This window comes from Culex pipiens, chromosome 3 (genome assembly GCF_016801865.2).
Source record: "Culex pipiens pallens isolate TS chromosome 3, TS_CPP_V2, whole genome shotgun sequence".
NCBI classification, from domain to species: domain Eukaryota; kingdom Metazoa; phylum Arthropoda; class Insecta; order Diptera; family Culicidae; genus Culex; species Culex pipiens.
In genome coordinates this window covers 105,891,807-105,908,147 of record NC_068939.1, presented here as the reverse complement: position 1 = coordinate 105,908,147, position 16,341 = coordinate 105,891,807, and the positions used below count along the sequence as shown (strand labels likewise).

General features: G+C 34.8%; 1 protein-coding gene across 2 annotated transcripts in view; it reads left to right on the top strand.

Moving 5' to 3' along the window:
* Positions 1-16,341, top strand: part of LOC120421927 (hemicentin-2) — a 180,077-nt gene that overhangs the window by 159,847 nt on the left and 3,889 nt on the right. The window contains exon 13 of one of the 2 annotated variants that reach the window (XM_039585230.2): positions 525-3,518. The exons of the other annotated variant lie outside the window; for it this stretch is intronic. Within the exon in view, the coding sequence (XP_039441164.1) occupies positions 525-566 (42 nt within the window). The 3' untranslated portion in view covers positions 567-3,518. Of the gene's footprint in view, positions 1-524; positions 3,519-16,341 lie in introns of those variants that run through there. 2 annotated transcript variants of the gene reach the window in all.

Below are 16,341 nucleotides of genomic sequence, written 5' to 3'. Positions count from 1 at the left end.
TACTCTTTTTTTTCCCTCTGTTTGTTACTTCACTACCCCCGGAAAATCCAAACAATATGCAATTCAGACGCACCGCATGTAACCAGACGCCATCATTGTGCAGGGAAAATTTGCATGTCACTGTATAAAGCAAAAAAAAGAGGATAAACAATTCATGAGTCAAAAACAATGCTTCTCCATTTCAATCAAGCTTAAATAAGTTGATGCAAAAATTCCCTCCCATTACTGACTGAATAAAACTTTTATAATGCACCAGATGTGATTTTTTGTTTGCTTTCTCTTGTTGGTTGTGTAAAGTATTACTTTTTTAATTTTTTATTTCCTTTGTCTGTATGTTATTTTTTTTTAAAAGATAAATTGTAATTAAAATTAAAAAGCAAAACAATATGAGGTTGTTTCTACAGCGAACTCTTTTACTTTTTTTTCTTAACTCGAGATCATTTTTCTAAGATCTATTCTAAAGTGTAACAATTTGTGTAATATTCCATTGTCTTTTCTTATGCTTTTTTATTCCACTTATATAGACAATGCCCGTTCTTCGGACATTCGGCAATCATGTAGCATAGCGGGATCGAAACCTGCCAGTCACGAGTGGTTGTAGTAGCAGTGATAGTAATCCTCACGATATCTACTACTATCACCATCAACAACACGATCTTCACTTCCAACACAGTCTCGATAGTGAACATAAACACAAACACAATCACTACGCCACCTATCACTATTCCTCTAAATCTGGAGCCTCGAACCATTCGAAAAAGTCAAAAGCCAAAAATGAAAACCGAAATGAGTACGAGTCTGCTCAGTACCACCACAACAATAATGCCAAATCTAACCACAAGAGCAGAAAATTGAGCTGCGAACTAACACCGGCCGAGATTCAGAATGTGCAAAATTATGAGATAAAAAAGCATAACAAAAGTAAATCACAGTCACAAATGCTGCTACTGCAAACACCTCCGCCCCCCTCGTTGCCCCCAATCGAGTCCATTCCCACCCAAAAGGCCCCCTCCCCGTCTTCCGGTTCCCGCCCACCAGCAGATCCTTCGCCACCTCCTTTACCGCCACTGCTAGCCACAGCCAATGCAAATAAATCACAACAACCACAGCAGCAACATGCTAAAAAACACAGTCAGAAACAGCAGCAGCAACTTCAACCACCATTAAATAACACTGCTTTCAGTAATAATAACAACAGCAGCAGCAACAATAAAAATAGTTAGCTTCAAAACAAGCAGCAACAATCATGCAGCACTAGGAAAAATGAAAAACAGAAACAGAAAAAGTAAACGAGAGAGAAAAAAAAATACCACCACAGAAAAGGAAAGCATTCCGACACTGCACACACAAAGCATTGGTTTACACAGATATGCTAGGAGAGGCGAAAAGGCACAATCACTTCCGTGTAACTAAAAATTAAAAGCGTCAAAAATGTGTATGAAATTTATTTTTGTACCACTTTCTCTCCATTTGAAAAGGACAAACATTTTCACAGGAAAGCACAGAACACCCACCCAGTCAGACACACACAAACACAAAACAGTTTCACACAACGTTACACCGGTAAAGCACCCAGACTAGTGTAACAACAGGCGCTCAGATTTCATGCACTTTTTATTACAACTTCGCCACCGAGTTTCACAGAGTTTTGATTTCGTTTTCAAGCTAATTTGTTTAACCTCAACTGAAAACACATTAGCCGCGCAGTGTTCCTTTTTTTTCACACCACTTTTCATCTATCCCACCATCACCAACCACCACTGCTTCTTTTTTCGTAGACTCGTGTAGAGAGGTAAAATGTGTCGCTAAACATGAAACCATTCAACAGCGCGAGCTTTGGCACTTTTTCGTTTTGAAGCTGCTCAAACATTTGAACACACGAATACCTACAACACATACCGTTTACATTGCCACTTTACGAGTAATTCATGCTGGCGAGGCGAAGTTGACTTTATAGCTGTCGGCCGCCATTGCTAGTACCAACCACTAGTGTCTTCCTTTTATCTACAAGGACTTCGCCGCCCTGGGCTCCTAAGTGTATGAAAGTATGGCACTCATTCATGCTGGGTTCAGTCAATAAGTTGCGGCTCATTTTAAGCCATACTAATAAATGGGCTAGAGTGATTTTCTTGTATTATTTAACATTACACTACTTTACTCCTTCTTAAAATATGTTTTTGTCTGTGTTCTATTAGTTAAGTGTTATTCAGATAAATTAACTGCTTTGAAGGAATTTGTTAACAAATATAACACAGCTCTTACGAATTGAACACCCGGTGAAAATGAATCCTGACCATGATTCATGCCTTTTAAAGAAAGATTCAAATTATTCGCTCTACGACTCCTGCACCTGGACTGAGCTAACGACCCAACCCTCTAGGTTAGACCGGGGCCAACATGTACTTCCCCGTCCGACGGAAGGCGTGGTCAGACAAATCTCGTCTCGAAAAATGCCACCGGGACCGTCTGGGATCGAACCCAAGCCGACTGGGTGAGAGGCAACCACGCTTACCCCTACACCACGGTTTCCCGGATAAAGAAAGATTGTGGGGTCAAATAACGAGCAGCCATGCGTCTCCGCCGAAACGCAGAGCACATTAGAGTTTAAAATGTATAATATGTGAGCAATTCTCTACAAAACCGGCCGATTTCGACCATTTTTATTTTTTATATTTTTTGATTTGGCTCAAAATTTGTGGGGGCCTTCCCTATGACCAAAGAAGCCATTTTGCATCATTAGTTTGTCCATATAAATTTCCATACAAATTTGGCAGCTGTTCATACAAAAATGGTACGTAAATATTCGAAAATCTGTAACTTTTGAAGGATTTTTTTTATCAATTTGGTGTCTTCGGCAAAGTTGTAGGTATTGTTAAGGACTATTTAGAAAAAAATAGGTACACGGAAAAAAAAATTCCCGATTTTTTTTATTAACTTTTTTTTCACAAAAACTCAAATTCCCAAAATACGTATTTTTTGATTTTCGAGATTTTTTATATGTTTTAGGGGACGAAAATCCATAACTTTTGAGCTATAGAGAAACATGGTCAAAAAATCTGCCGCCGAGTTATGATTTTTTGAAAAACTGGTGATTTTTGGAAAAAATCGAAATTTCATACATAAAATTTTTTGACCTCATTTTTTTATGCAAAATTGAATTTGCAATCGAAAATTACTTTACAGATTTTTTGATAAAGGGCCCCGTTTTCAAGATATAGCCACCGAGAGATTGATTTCAGCGAAATATTTGCAGTTTTTCGATTTTAAAAAATAGTGACCATGAGTGATCATTTCTGAAAATATTTTTTTTTGAAAAGTTCAGAAAATTTGCTATAAAATTGTCTAAGAGACATCGAAGATTGGACCTCTGGTTGCTGAGATACAGCGGCTTAAAGAAAAAGAAACAAGAAAATTGAAATTTTCTAATTCTCACTCAAACAACCCTCCATTTTCTAATATCTCAGCAACTAATGGTACGATTTTCAATGTTAGTACATGAAACATTCGTGAAATTTTCCGATCTTTTCGAAAAAAATATTTTGAATTTTTAAATCAATACTAGCATTTTAAATGGGCATAATATTCAATGTTTGGCCCTTTTAAAATGTTAGTCTTGATTTAATTTTTTTCAAAATATTTTTTTCGAAAAGATCGGAAAATTTCACGAATGTTTCATGTATTAACATTGAAAATTGAACCATTAATTGCTGAGATATCATCATTAGAAAATCGTGGGCTGTTTGGGTGAGACTTAGAAAACTTCAATTTTCGTGTTACTTTTTCTTTAAGCCGCTGTATCTCAGCAACCAGAGGTCCAATCTTCAATGTCTCTTAGACAATTTTATAGCAAATTTTCTGAACTTTTCAAAAAAAATATTTTCAGAAATGATCACTCATGGTCACTATTTTTAAAAATCGAAAAACTGCAAATATTTCGCTGAAATCAATCTCTCGGTGGCTATATCTTGAAAACGGGGCCCTTTATCAAAAAATCTGTAAAGTAATTTTCGATTGCAAATTCAATTTTGCATTAAAAAATGAGGTAAAAAAATTTTATGTATGAAACTTCGATTTTTTCCAAAAATCACCAGTTTTTCAAAAAATCATAACTCGGCGGCAGATTTTTTGACCATGTTTCTCTATAGCTCAAAAGTTGCGGATTTTCGTCCCCTAAAACATATAAAAAATCTCGAAAATCAAAAAATACGTATTTTGAGAATTTGAGTTTTTGTGAAAAAAAAATTAATAAAAAAAAATCGTGAATTTTTTTTTCCGTGTACCTATTTTTTTCTAAATAGTCCTTTACAATAACTACAACTTTGCCGAAGACACCAAATTGATCAAAAAGTTCCTTCAAAAGTTATAGATTTTCGAATATTTACGTACCATTTTTGTATGAGCAGCTGCCAAATTTGTATGGAAATTTATATGGACAAACTAATGATGCAAAATGGCTTCTTTGGTCATAGGGAAGGCCCCCACAAAGTTTGAGCCAAATCAAAAAATACAAATAAAATCCATTTCCGGTTTTGGTAGAGAATTGCTCATGTGCAACAGGTTCTTTGCTTTAGCGCAATTCAAATAAAAAAAACTCAATTTATTTCAAAACTGAGTTAGAACCAAAAAAAGTAACCAATCACAATTGGAAAAAAAATTTAAAGAAACGTACGTGGCCTGCCTCACACAGCAAAAAAATAGTAACCCACCTGCGTGTCAAAGGCCTGGGTGTAATATATATATATTGCGTTATTGTATGAATTTTCGGTAATATTACACCCAGAAATATGTAGATCATCAGTATAGGAAACCTACCTGACCGAAATATCCATTCCACCCTTCATCGGTCTACTAGCCGAGCGTGTTAAGGCGTCAATTTTCTCTATGAGTGCTGGGTTTGAATCCCGAGTGTTTAAACTTTTTTACGTAGAAAACATAACATGCGGAGAGCAATATTAAGTGACTTTCCTCACAAAGCTGATGTTAAAGTACATGTTTTGAAAATGTATAATTTCGAGAAAAGTCTTACCAGTTGAATAATATTTGAAAAATAAACACATTGAAAATCCTATCACTGTTACCCCGGTATACGGTATCGACAGCTCCAACGAATTCGAGATATAGCTGAAAACATGATTTCGAGTACGGATATGTTCGAGGTGGAATGACCCATTGAGTGGATTCTTCTTGATCCAATCAGCAGTTCTTTTTTGTTATTTTGAAGTTCCAAATTAACCCATTAGTGGACCCTCTAGTAGAGCCGACGCGCATTTTTCACAATTTTTCAATATTTTAAGCACTTTTTCATAACCCTTTGTACAAAACAATGAAATCCGAAGTCTTTTGAACAATTTTGACTATTTGTTTCATCAGTTATTTGTTTTTGATCAGAAAAATAGCCATTTGAAAAAAAAGTTTTTTTGCCTTGTTATGGACCCCATTTTCCTATAGTGGACCCGGGTCCATAATCCGATTGTGGACCCGGGTCCACTATAGGAAAACTATTATTTTTATACCAAATTTAACCGATATTTGGTGTTTTGATGCATGGTGGAGGTCTTATGATAGATATAATGAATAAAAGATGGATTTTCCATCATAAACAAATATGTTTTGTTAACAAATTTGGCTTAAAACAACAAAAAACCTAACAGACATTTAAACAAATTTATTTCCGAAAAAGATCAAAGAAAACGTTTCAAAAACAACTGTAAACATTAAAATGATAAAAAAAAGTAATTTAAATGCACATTTTTCCATATGAATTACATAAATCGTAAACAAAACAATAGTTTTGTTTACATAAAACTACGCATGTTTATTTTCAAAAAATGTTTTGTTATTGATTTATTATTATAAAATATCATTTCAAACTTTGATTATGATGCTTCAGTTAAGAACAATTAACTATAGTTTTTTATTAATTATAAATTCTTACGGCTTCAGCATTTTTGATACTTTTAACATGAAAACATATTTATACTCTATATTTATACTCATAATTGAAAAATATGCAATTAGGTTGATTACAACAAGCATTTATTGTATGTTTAGGAAAAACTTTTGCTTAAATACACAATTTTCTTCATTTTTGAAGGTTAAATTAACAGGGGTCCACTTTTGGAAAAGTTAGGATTTTCGTTGTCCTATATTGGACCCCCCTAATTTTTGCTTGAAAATGAGCAGTTCTTCGCTTTATTTTAGTATAGTTAATTAAACTTACATTATTTCGACTTACTGTAGTTAAATAACCAGTCAAAAAATTATTGGTTAGCTAATTCAATCATAAAATAGAACTGCTGTTTTGTTGTGAAAATGCTAGTGGCCATGGCTGATTCCAGAAGTCGAACTCAAAACACTTATTTTGGCAAAAAGGACAATTCAATGTCAGTCAACATTGTTTCAAATGATGCTAAACATGCAAAATAAAAGATTTGCTGACAAAACACGCTTAAAATTGGGATTTTATTAATTTTTTTTAATCAAAAACCCTTCAGAGGGTCCACTATAGGAAAGGGGTCCACTAATGGATAACGTACCCTATTTATTACATTTATTTTGAATTATTTTTAGAACCAAAATAACGTCGTTGTAGTTGAGAAAATGTTTGAAAACCTTCCCGAAGAAAGTATGTAAATTGCTCTTGGCAAAAGCTACTGCGTGCTCAAAACTTGGTTTCAGAAAAAAAGGGAAGTTTTCCATTACAAATCGATGCCTCTGTGCTCTCTTGAACTTAGCTTGCTAGGACTCCTATCTAGTTAGTATAAGAGAGCACAGAGGCATCGAAATGCCAAATTATAATTCAATCACTTGTGCCATTTTTTTTATTCACCCAAATGATCAAACCGCATAACATTGAAATTTGAGCTTTTAGATTACGTTAAAATTAACTGAAATTTATATTAACGAAAATGTGGTTGAAAATATAATTTTGTTTATGTTTCGCTGTTTTGTCCAATGATTTTTCGTTGTAAACCACACAGCACATTTTACTTTTTCTTGCGATAAAGCCTTTCAAAATAGACGAAAAAAAGCTCCGGTGGGACTTCATAATACATCCTGTCTGCTTTTCAAGTGTAAGAAAACGTCGGTAAAAGTTATGCTTCTTTGTTTTACGGCTTTTGTCTCGAGAAGTCTACCTTCTTACCAACGAGCGTTCAAAGCTTGGGCTACCATTAAAGTGTCCACACGTTCACTAATAAGCGGTACTTTGTGCGATTTTCTGAAAGGAGACGTCGTGAGTGTGAAAAGAATAATTGCTTACATTTCAAGACGGTACGCACGCAGCCATACGAATAACTGCTAATGACTTTAAAAAAAAAATGTTGCTTTGCAAATCTTTGACTCCGACTTTCTATTGAATCATTTATTTGAATTTTAATTCAATCTTCTTATAAGCAAAGCATAAAAATGTTTTGAACAAATTGCAATTTGTGGCAAAATGTGATCATTAAATCTTTGCTACTGTTGACAGTGTTTATTTGTTGATGATTATGATGGAATGATAGCTTTAATTGGGTTTTAATATTAATCATACACAGTAGACGGGCGGCACGTAACCGAGCAACGCTGAAACCCATTTTCAGGCCATTGCAATGCCGTTCCGTTGATCCTCCCGTCCCCAACTGGTAATTGAAATTTAATTACTGATGGTCTACAAAATGTGCAAGCCTGTTTGCGGCAAATACACTACTTTTTCGGCTTGACATTATTGCCACAATTTTGGCCGACGAATCTAATTAAATGATAAAATCTATTGAAATGTACACAAAACTTGGCCGGGCGTAAATACCATGCTGGCACTTTTCCACTTCCGCGCTTTTTTTGTGGTCCCCAAAAGTGCCAAACTTCAAAGCGCTTTCCGAAGTGGAATCATTTCTTTTCGTCGCCGGCCGCCCCCGTCGCTGCTTGGGTACTGTGCTGGTCAAGAGACAACGGCGGGGAAGTATTTTCTTCGACGGGTCTTCCACGAATGATGCCATCGTGCCATTTGAAGGGGGGGAAACCCCCTTTTTCTGCAACCAACCACTCGCCCACAGTTGGCTCGTCACAGTTTGTGTGGCTTTGATGATAATTTTCAATTATTTACCCGGTTGACGATGGCGGGGCAATTAAGAGGAAATTGGCTGAAAACGCGATAATTTGCTGGCGAAAGAGTGAAGAAAAATACAAGTCGAAAGCGATTCGTTGAAGTGTCGCCTGAACTGGGCACTTTAAGTCAACCCTAAATCCGGATGCTGTTGGGTTAAATTAAGGCCGAAGTAAAGATTTTTTCCTTTATAATATTGTTTGATCAAGATTGATAATGTTTCATTTAATTCAAAATAGAAAAAAAAACAAACGATAGGATATGTTAACATTTTTTGAAACTAATTTTTAGTTAATTTTTGAAATATATTCTTAAACTGTTATGGTTTTACTCAAGATATACGTTTTTAAAACATGTACTTGGGAAGGCCACACAATGTCGATGTACAATTTTTACAACAAGTTTTTATTTTTAAATACAGTCCAGACTCGATTATCCGAAGGTTTTTCTCTTTCTTGTTTTAAACATCAAATTCAAGTTCTGAGACCACATTTTAGTCAAATTTAAGTAGTTGATTGCCTATTAAATAATAAAATGCATTTTCCAATATTTCGTCACTGCCATACTGGCCACCATCGTGGATTTGAAATTTGGTGGATTTGAAGACATTTGGTAGTATCATTGCCGAGAGCTATTTGAATTTATCAGTTTCAAAAAACGGGTGCCACGATATCTTAACACTACCTTGACCAAATCGGCTAAAATTTTTGAAGAAGACTCGTTAAACCGGTCCTGTGTGCATGACGAAGGCCAATTTAAAAAAAAAAAACATATTTTAAGAAAAGATAAAAATATTTTTGTGTTTTTCATATAAAAATTCGTCAGTTTATGATTTTCGTATTTTTAAAAAAGCAAAATTTCAAAATCGGACTTCGTCATGCACACAGAATATGTCTTGAGAGTCTTTACCCCAATTTTTAGCTTATTCGAGATGTCGTGGCACCCGTAAATCAACTCGGTGTTTCGAGAAAACGCTCAGGAAGTTAAACAGTCCGCTTTGCGCACAGCAAAATGTTGAGCTTAAAATCGTCTCTAAATCAGTTTAATCATGTAATATCTTCATGAAACTATCAGGACTGATTAAAAATCATCTTTTAAAAAAAGAGTGGATTCAATAAATTTTCTGTAATATATGGCAATATCTCAGCAACTACAGGTCGTATCAACAAAGTTCAAAAAAGCAAAATATAGAGCTTTTCAAAAATATTTTTTTCAAAAGTGGGCAAACATGTACACCAATTAAAAAAAATGAAAAAGTGCGACTATTTTCAAAAAAGTTACCAAAAACTGGCCTTAACTTGAAAACGGTGCACTTTATCAAAATTTCACTGAAGTAGTTTTTGATTGCAAATTTGATTTTACATCGAAAAATGAAGTTCAAACATTTTTGCGACCGATATTTCGATTTTTTTTAAATTAGTATTGATTCAAAAATTCATAACTCAGTCAAAGTTTTTTTTTGCACAACCTGGAAATTTTTGAATAGTTGGCATTTGATGTCCTCTAAAACATATCAACAAATAAAAAAAAATAAAAATAGTGTTTTTTTTGCAAATCCAGTTTTAGTGACGAAAAATTTGATAAAAAATCACCAAAAAAGATTTTACCGTGTATCATTTTTTTTTCAGTGTAGTCCATATCCATACCTACAACTTTGCCGAAGATACCAAATCGATCAAAAAATTCCTTCAAAAGATACAGATTTTTGAATTTTCATACATCATTTTTGTATGGACAGCTGCCAAATTTATATGGAAAATTATATGGACAAACTAATGATGCAAAATGGCTTCTTTGGGCATACCGAAGGCACCAAAAAAGTTTCAGTCGGATTAGAAAATACAAAAAATAATCGAATGACCGAAATCTGAGAGAACTGCTCAATAGAGCAATTCTCTACCAAAACCGGAAATGGATTTTATTTGTATTTTTTGATTTGGCTCAAACTTTGTGGGGGCCTTCCATGTGACCAAATAAGCTATTTTGCGTCCTTGGTTCACCCATACAAGTCTCCATACAATTTTGGCTGCTGTCGATACAATAATTGTATGTAAATATTCAAACAACTGTAACTTTTCAGTGAATTTTCTGATCAATTTGGTGTCTTCGGCAAAGTTGTAGGTATTGTTAAGGACTTTTGAGAAAAAATAGCTACACGGAAAAAAATTGCAGATTTTTTTATCAACTTTTTTTTACTAAAACTCAATTTCCCAAAATGCGTATTTTTTGATTTTCGAGATTTTTTTATATGTTTTAGGGGACAAAAATCCGCAACTTTTGAGCCATAGAGAAACATGGTCAAAAAATCTGCCGCCGAGTTATGAATTTTTGAAAAAATAGTGATTTTTAGAAAAAAATCGAAGTTTCATGCAAAAACAAATTTGACATTATTTTTCAATGCAAAATTGAATTTTCAATCGAAAAGAACTCTACACATTTTTTGATAAAGGGCTCCGTTTTCAAGATTTAGCCACCGAAAGTTTGATTTTAGCGAAATATTTGTAGTTTTTCGATTTTTAAAAATAGTGACCATGAGTGACCATTTCTAATTTTTTTTTAAAGTTCAGAAAATTTGCTATAAAATTGTCTAAGAGACATTGAGATAGTTGCTGAGATAGAGCCGCTTTAAGAAAAAGAAACACGAAAATTGAAGTTTTCTAAATCTCACCAAAACAACCCACCATTTTCTAATGACGATATCTCAGCAACTAAGGCCGATGCAAATATTTAAAAAAGTTTTTGTCCCTCGGCCTTGGCCAAAAAATAAAAAAAAATAAAAATTTAAATAACAAGCCATAGTCTTCACATTTAAATGAAAAAAAAAGTGTTTTAAAATGCATTTTACACTAGTTCAGTTGTTTTGCAATCGTTAGTTTTCAAAAAATCTAAGATCTGACAAAAACAAAAATTGTATTGAAAAAAAAGATTTTGCATCGAAAATTTTCAAAAAATCTTAAGATGTTTTAATAAACCCAAACATGCTAAAAATGATTTTAAACGCAGGAGAATGTATTTTAATTTGATTTCAGTTGGTTGCACTTGAATTTTCATTGAAATTTTGAAGTTTATTGCAAAAATATTTTTTTTGCCCCCTGATTTTTCGGGCCAATTTTGGGGTGGGGGGTGACAAAAACTTTTAAAAATGTTTGTACCAGCCTAATGGTCCGATTTTCAAAGTTAATGCATGAAACATTCGTAAAATTTCCCGATCTCTTCGAAAAAATTATTTAGATGTAATTTAATTAAATCAAGACTAGCATTTTAAATGGTAATATTCAATGTTTGGCCCTTTTAAAATGTTAGAAAAAATAAAAATGGTCGAAATCAGCCGATTTCATAGAGAGTTGCTCAATAACGAAATTTTGGTAACCAAAAATGATTTCCGAGCAACATCGCGTTTTAGTCAAGTTTTGAGGGCGCTTTATCTTTTGAGAGGAGCTAGATACACAGAAAAAAAATCATGGTAATATTACATCTGGGAAGGGGTACATCTTTTATGTCAGAAAAAAGGTTTAATTTTACCTCTTGAAATGTGTAACTTTACAACTTTTCTGGTGTAATGCAACTTTTTCAGTCTAAATTGAGGTAAAATTACATCATAAAAGAGGTAATGTTCAACCTGTCAAAATAACAGCTTCCAAACTTACATTATTTTTTACTGTGTAGCACAATACTTTCATGGGGAAAGTTTTAGGGAACTTTCTATTTTTTAACACTATTGTTTTGGTTGAAAAATTAAGTGAAAATCGAAGCGTGAAAGGAGGGGTTTTTTCATACTTATTACCATACAAAATTGAAATGCAATGCGCAAAGTGTGGACGTAACTTATCGCAACGCAACGCAATCGAGACCAAAAAATGCATAAAAAAAACATAGTTTTGGTTTGATTTGATCATTTTTTTTATTTTTCCATATAACGACGGGCCAGTCAATTCATAAGTTATCGCTAAAATTTTAGCGTTAACGCAGTTTTAGTGAAAATAGTTATTTTTTACCGATTTGATTGTTTTTTCCGTCCTTCGTGCGGCGTGCCAAAAAATCCAGTTTAAAAAAAATCTTGGAATCCTGCTAATGAACACCTCCCATTTTTGAGTACCGTCATCTGGGGCAAATCGGGACACATGGGGAACAAAGAGCAAATTATGCCATTGGAACCGAGTTGGAATTATTTACACAATTTTTACTCTGTTTTTCTTAAAATTTGTTCAAATTAACCTGCTTGAAAATTTGCCGACAACACTTTTATTCAAAATAAATTGTATGTACTCGAAAAAGAATTGTCTGAAGAATTAAAAAAATCTTATTATTGCGTTTTGATCAACCTCTAAATGTTCTGATCGATCCGTGATTCTTTAAAAAAAATGGATGTTTAAATCATTGAAGCTTGTAAAAATATGCATTTATCCTGAGGCAAAAAACAAAATAACCATTCTAGCTCGCAGAGCATTTGCTTATTGATTTTCTCCCCGTATTCAATGGCAATTCCGTTAACGATGAAGAAAAAAATAAATCGTTTGGTGAACGTCATGACTGTGTCATCGTGTATACACTAAATGATCACCGGGAAAATGCAAACACTTAGCTGAGCATAGATTTTCCCAACACTACTGTGATGGGTTTAGTTCAAAAAGTACCAATTCACATGAGTACAAGAAACGAATGAGATGGGGGAAAATGTTCCTTTCCTTTTGACAACATTGCTCCTCGGCCACCCGAGCAGCACGGCACGGCACTCCTAAGTACATTTTCATCATCTTCGCCGGGAAGTATCCGGTGAAATCGCTATTTAACTAGCACCGGGACGACACATCTCGTCGAACCCGAGACCTTCTGCTGCTCACCTTGATTTCGGTCCCACAGAGTGTCAGGCTCTGGACTGGTTTTGGTTGTCGTCGTCGCCACCGCTGAGGGACATCAGGGCAGTGCTTTTGAAAATTTGCTCAGCGGAAATTGATTTCGATATTATAGATAGACTAGACAATTCAATTTCGTCGGAACACCCAGAGGATAGGAAAACAGATTTCTTCGGGGAAATGGTATGTATCGTGGAAGAAAAATACAGTTTAATAGTATCGTTTACGGTGCATGGTTGATATCACCTGCGCCAGAATCCAGCAGGGGGGACATCTCTCTTGATGGTATTCCATTCTGAACGGACGACAAGAAGGAGCAGGATTGCTGAAAAAATAGCTCCAAATACTGGGCATGTGAGAGTGTACAAAATACACATACATCGTATACCTTTGACCAGAGGGTGGTCCAGCCCCGGCACGGCAGTCAGCATCTTTGCCGGGTTATAGTGCCATACACAAAATGGAATGTCCCAAAATAAGAGTACCCTTTGTGCTTGTGCGCTCCGTTGGGATCAGCAGGGAAACATTGAAAGAGGAAATCAAGCGAATTTATCGTTCATAAGCCGGGAGTCAGATTTATGATGAGTTTCTTTTGTTCTGACTTTGAGCATGACGTTAATGGAGCAACTCGGCTTTGATTCTGCAAATACTCCTACCGAAACAGAATGTTCACCAAAATCTCCAGAGTGGCTTCAACATCAAAGGTTAATTGGCCTTCGTAAAATGAGAGAACATTTGCACTCAATCAGTGTCCCTTAAAGCGGATTTGATTCATTGTGAACTCAATGGTATTATTCTCAAATCAGAATACCTCATAATTTGTTCTAGTAATTTTCAAGTAACTGCTTTATCAAACTAACTTCAATAGATGCAGTTCATCTCATCTAATTTGATGCGCATACACACCGATGAACCTTTTCTTATGAGCTTCATATCCAACGTACCTACGTAGCTAATTTGTATTCAAAATGAGTAAATTTTCACACCTGTCGAAAAACTTTCAGTGCACCGAGATAGGAAAAATAATGTACTAAGCGCGCACAGCGTACAAAACACGCAGCGTGCGCTTGTAGAAGGTATGTGCATAAGGTCACCAAACTGGTATCAGAGAACCAAGCCAAACAAAGTGGCACCCAACATGCCGGCGGAACTCATGAAACTTTTCATTTCGTTTATACGACGGATTTGGATTGCCATAAACTGGCGTGCCTTTGCTTACATTATGAGCACCAACGCCGGAAGGATTCTAATCAGCGCACACGTACACATGCCTCGTTCAAAACTTGTCAATCCCTCGGAAGGAAAACAAACCGGTACAACCTTCCAGGAAGGCACCAGAACCACTTTATGACAACACGTCGGTTTTCATGCGTGGATGTTACAAATACGATCCTGATCCTTTTCAATCAATAAAAAAGTTTACCTCACTAAAAGGTTTCAAAAAGCAATACCTGGAAACAACAGGCCCGGGTTGTTACATACAATCCGTTTCGTACTGAAGATAATCGTTAAAAACTCAATATTCGTTTTGAATCTGAATTTAACGTATGTTCACATGCATCAAGATAGCATGACAGTGACAATTTAGTGAGGATGAGGTGCACAATATTAGGATTTTCCATGAGAAGAATAATGTTAATATTCTCTTAAAGACGTTTAAAATTTGTTCACTTTTAAAAATCTACTTTTCGTCTTACTAACCTGAGTGCAAAAAATCAAAAAAAAATCATACACTCAAACCCTGATGGTTTGACACCAACTGTTGTCAAACGAACGGGGTCACTTTTTAGTTTGACACCCCTTTTACACGGAGTTCACTCACACTATCAAAAGTTTGTTTGGATAGTGTGCGTGAGCGCCGTGTGAAAAGTGACAGTTTGTCACTTTTTAGTTTGACTTTGACCAACCAACGGGGTACAAACTAAACAAGTGCAAACGAAAAAGTGACCAACCACCGGGGGTTGAGTGTATTACATTAATATTCTTATTATTTCATATAAAGGCACTAAAAAGATTATTTTCAATCACTCCTAAAAAATCCATTAGAATATTTCATGATTAAACTGAGCTAGAGACGATTTAAGATCAAAATGTTGCCATGCGCAAAGCGAACTGTCAAACTTTGCGAGCGTTTTTCTTTTAACAACGAGTTGATTTACGGGTGCCACGATACCTCGAGATTGGATGGACCATATTGACTGAAAGCAGAAGAGGAGACTCTCGAGACATATTCCGTTTGAATGATGAAGCCCTACTTTAAAATTTAGCTTTTTTTAATAAATACAAAAAAATACGCTTTTCGATTAAAAAAAAAACACTTAATATTTTTTTTAAATAAACTTGTTGAAAATTGGGCACACGGAACCATTTTAACAAGTCTCCACCAAAATTATTGTGCCGATTTGGTCAAAGCAGTGTCGAGATATGGTGGCACCCGTTATAAGAACCTTATAATTTCGAATATCTCCTCGAATACACCTCGGCAATGATACATGCAGCCATCTAGCCTTTGCAGCTTAAAATAGTCAACTATTTATATTTTTGACAGTTAAAATATATGTTTAGTAATTATTCAAGAACATTGATTGTGAGACTCATAGTGAGTATCATAGTTCATTAAACAAGTATAAAAATCATCTTCACATTATGATAAAATCTGTGACTATTACTATTAGTCTTGCATGAAAATCGATAACACAATTCTTCCGTGTTTCTAACTATGGGTCAATGGCAAGCATGAAAATTAAAAAAGACTCTAAAATTATATGGTCTTGTTTTTTTGCCATGTTAGAGGGGTCAGAAGAGTTAACTTTGATCAATAAACTGGAGAATGTGACAATTTTCACCGTAGGCTTGAAAAACATTAGCTTCGTAAATTAATTGATCCCTCTACAATTTCGGTCAGCGTTTTATTTTTGAATAAATTCCCATTATTTTGCATAGGGCACGTTTATAACGTCATGATTCGAAATCCGGACACTTAGTACCATATTATTTTTGTTATAGCTGGCAAAAAATCATGTAATGAGTTGGAAATGTAGAAATATCATCAGGATTTAGTATAAACAGTCAGTTTTAAGAGAATGCATGCAACATATGTCTTTTCTAACATTTTTTAATCATAATTTGAAAATTAAAATGCCTTGTTGTGCTTCGAATCCCGGACACTGTTAAAAGCTGATTCGAAATCCGGACACTTTTGCTTCGAATTCCGGACACTCGATTTTGTTTATGAATCTCACAAATTTGTACTGAAATGTTAGTGAATGGCATTCTTTAGGTCACAAATAAGCTGTTAACATCAAAACAATCGATAGTTTATATGAAAATTTGCTAGAATTTAACAAAATCAAAAACATAAATTTCTGCTTTGCCTTCCCGGTGCCTCGGACGCCTGTGAAA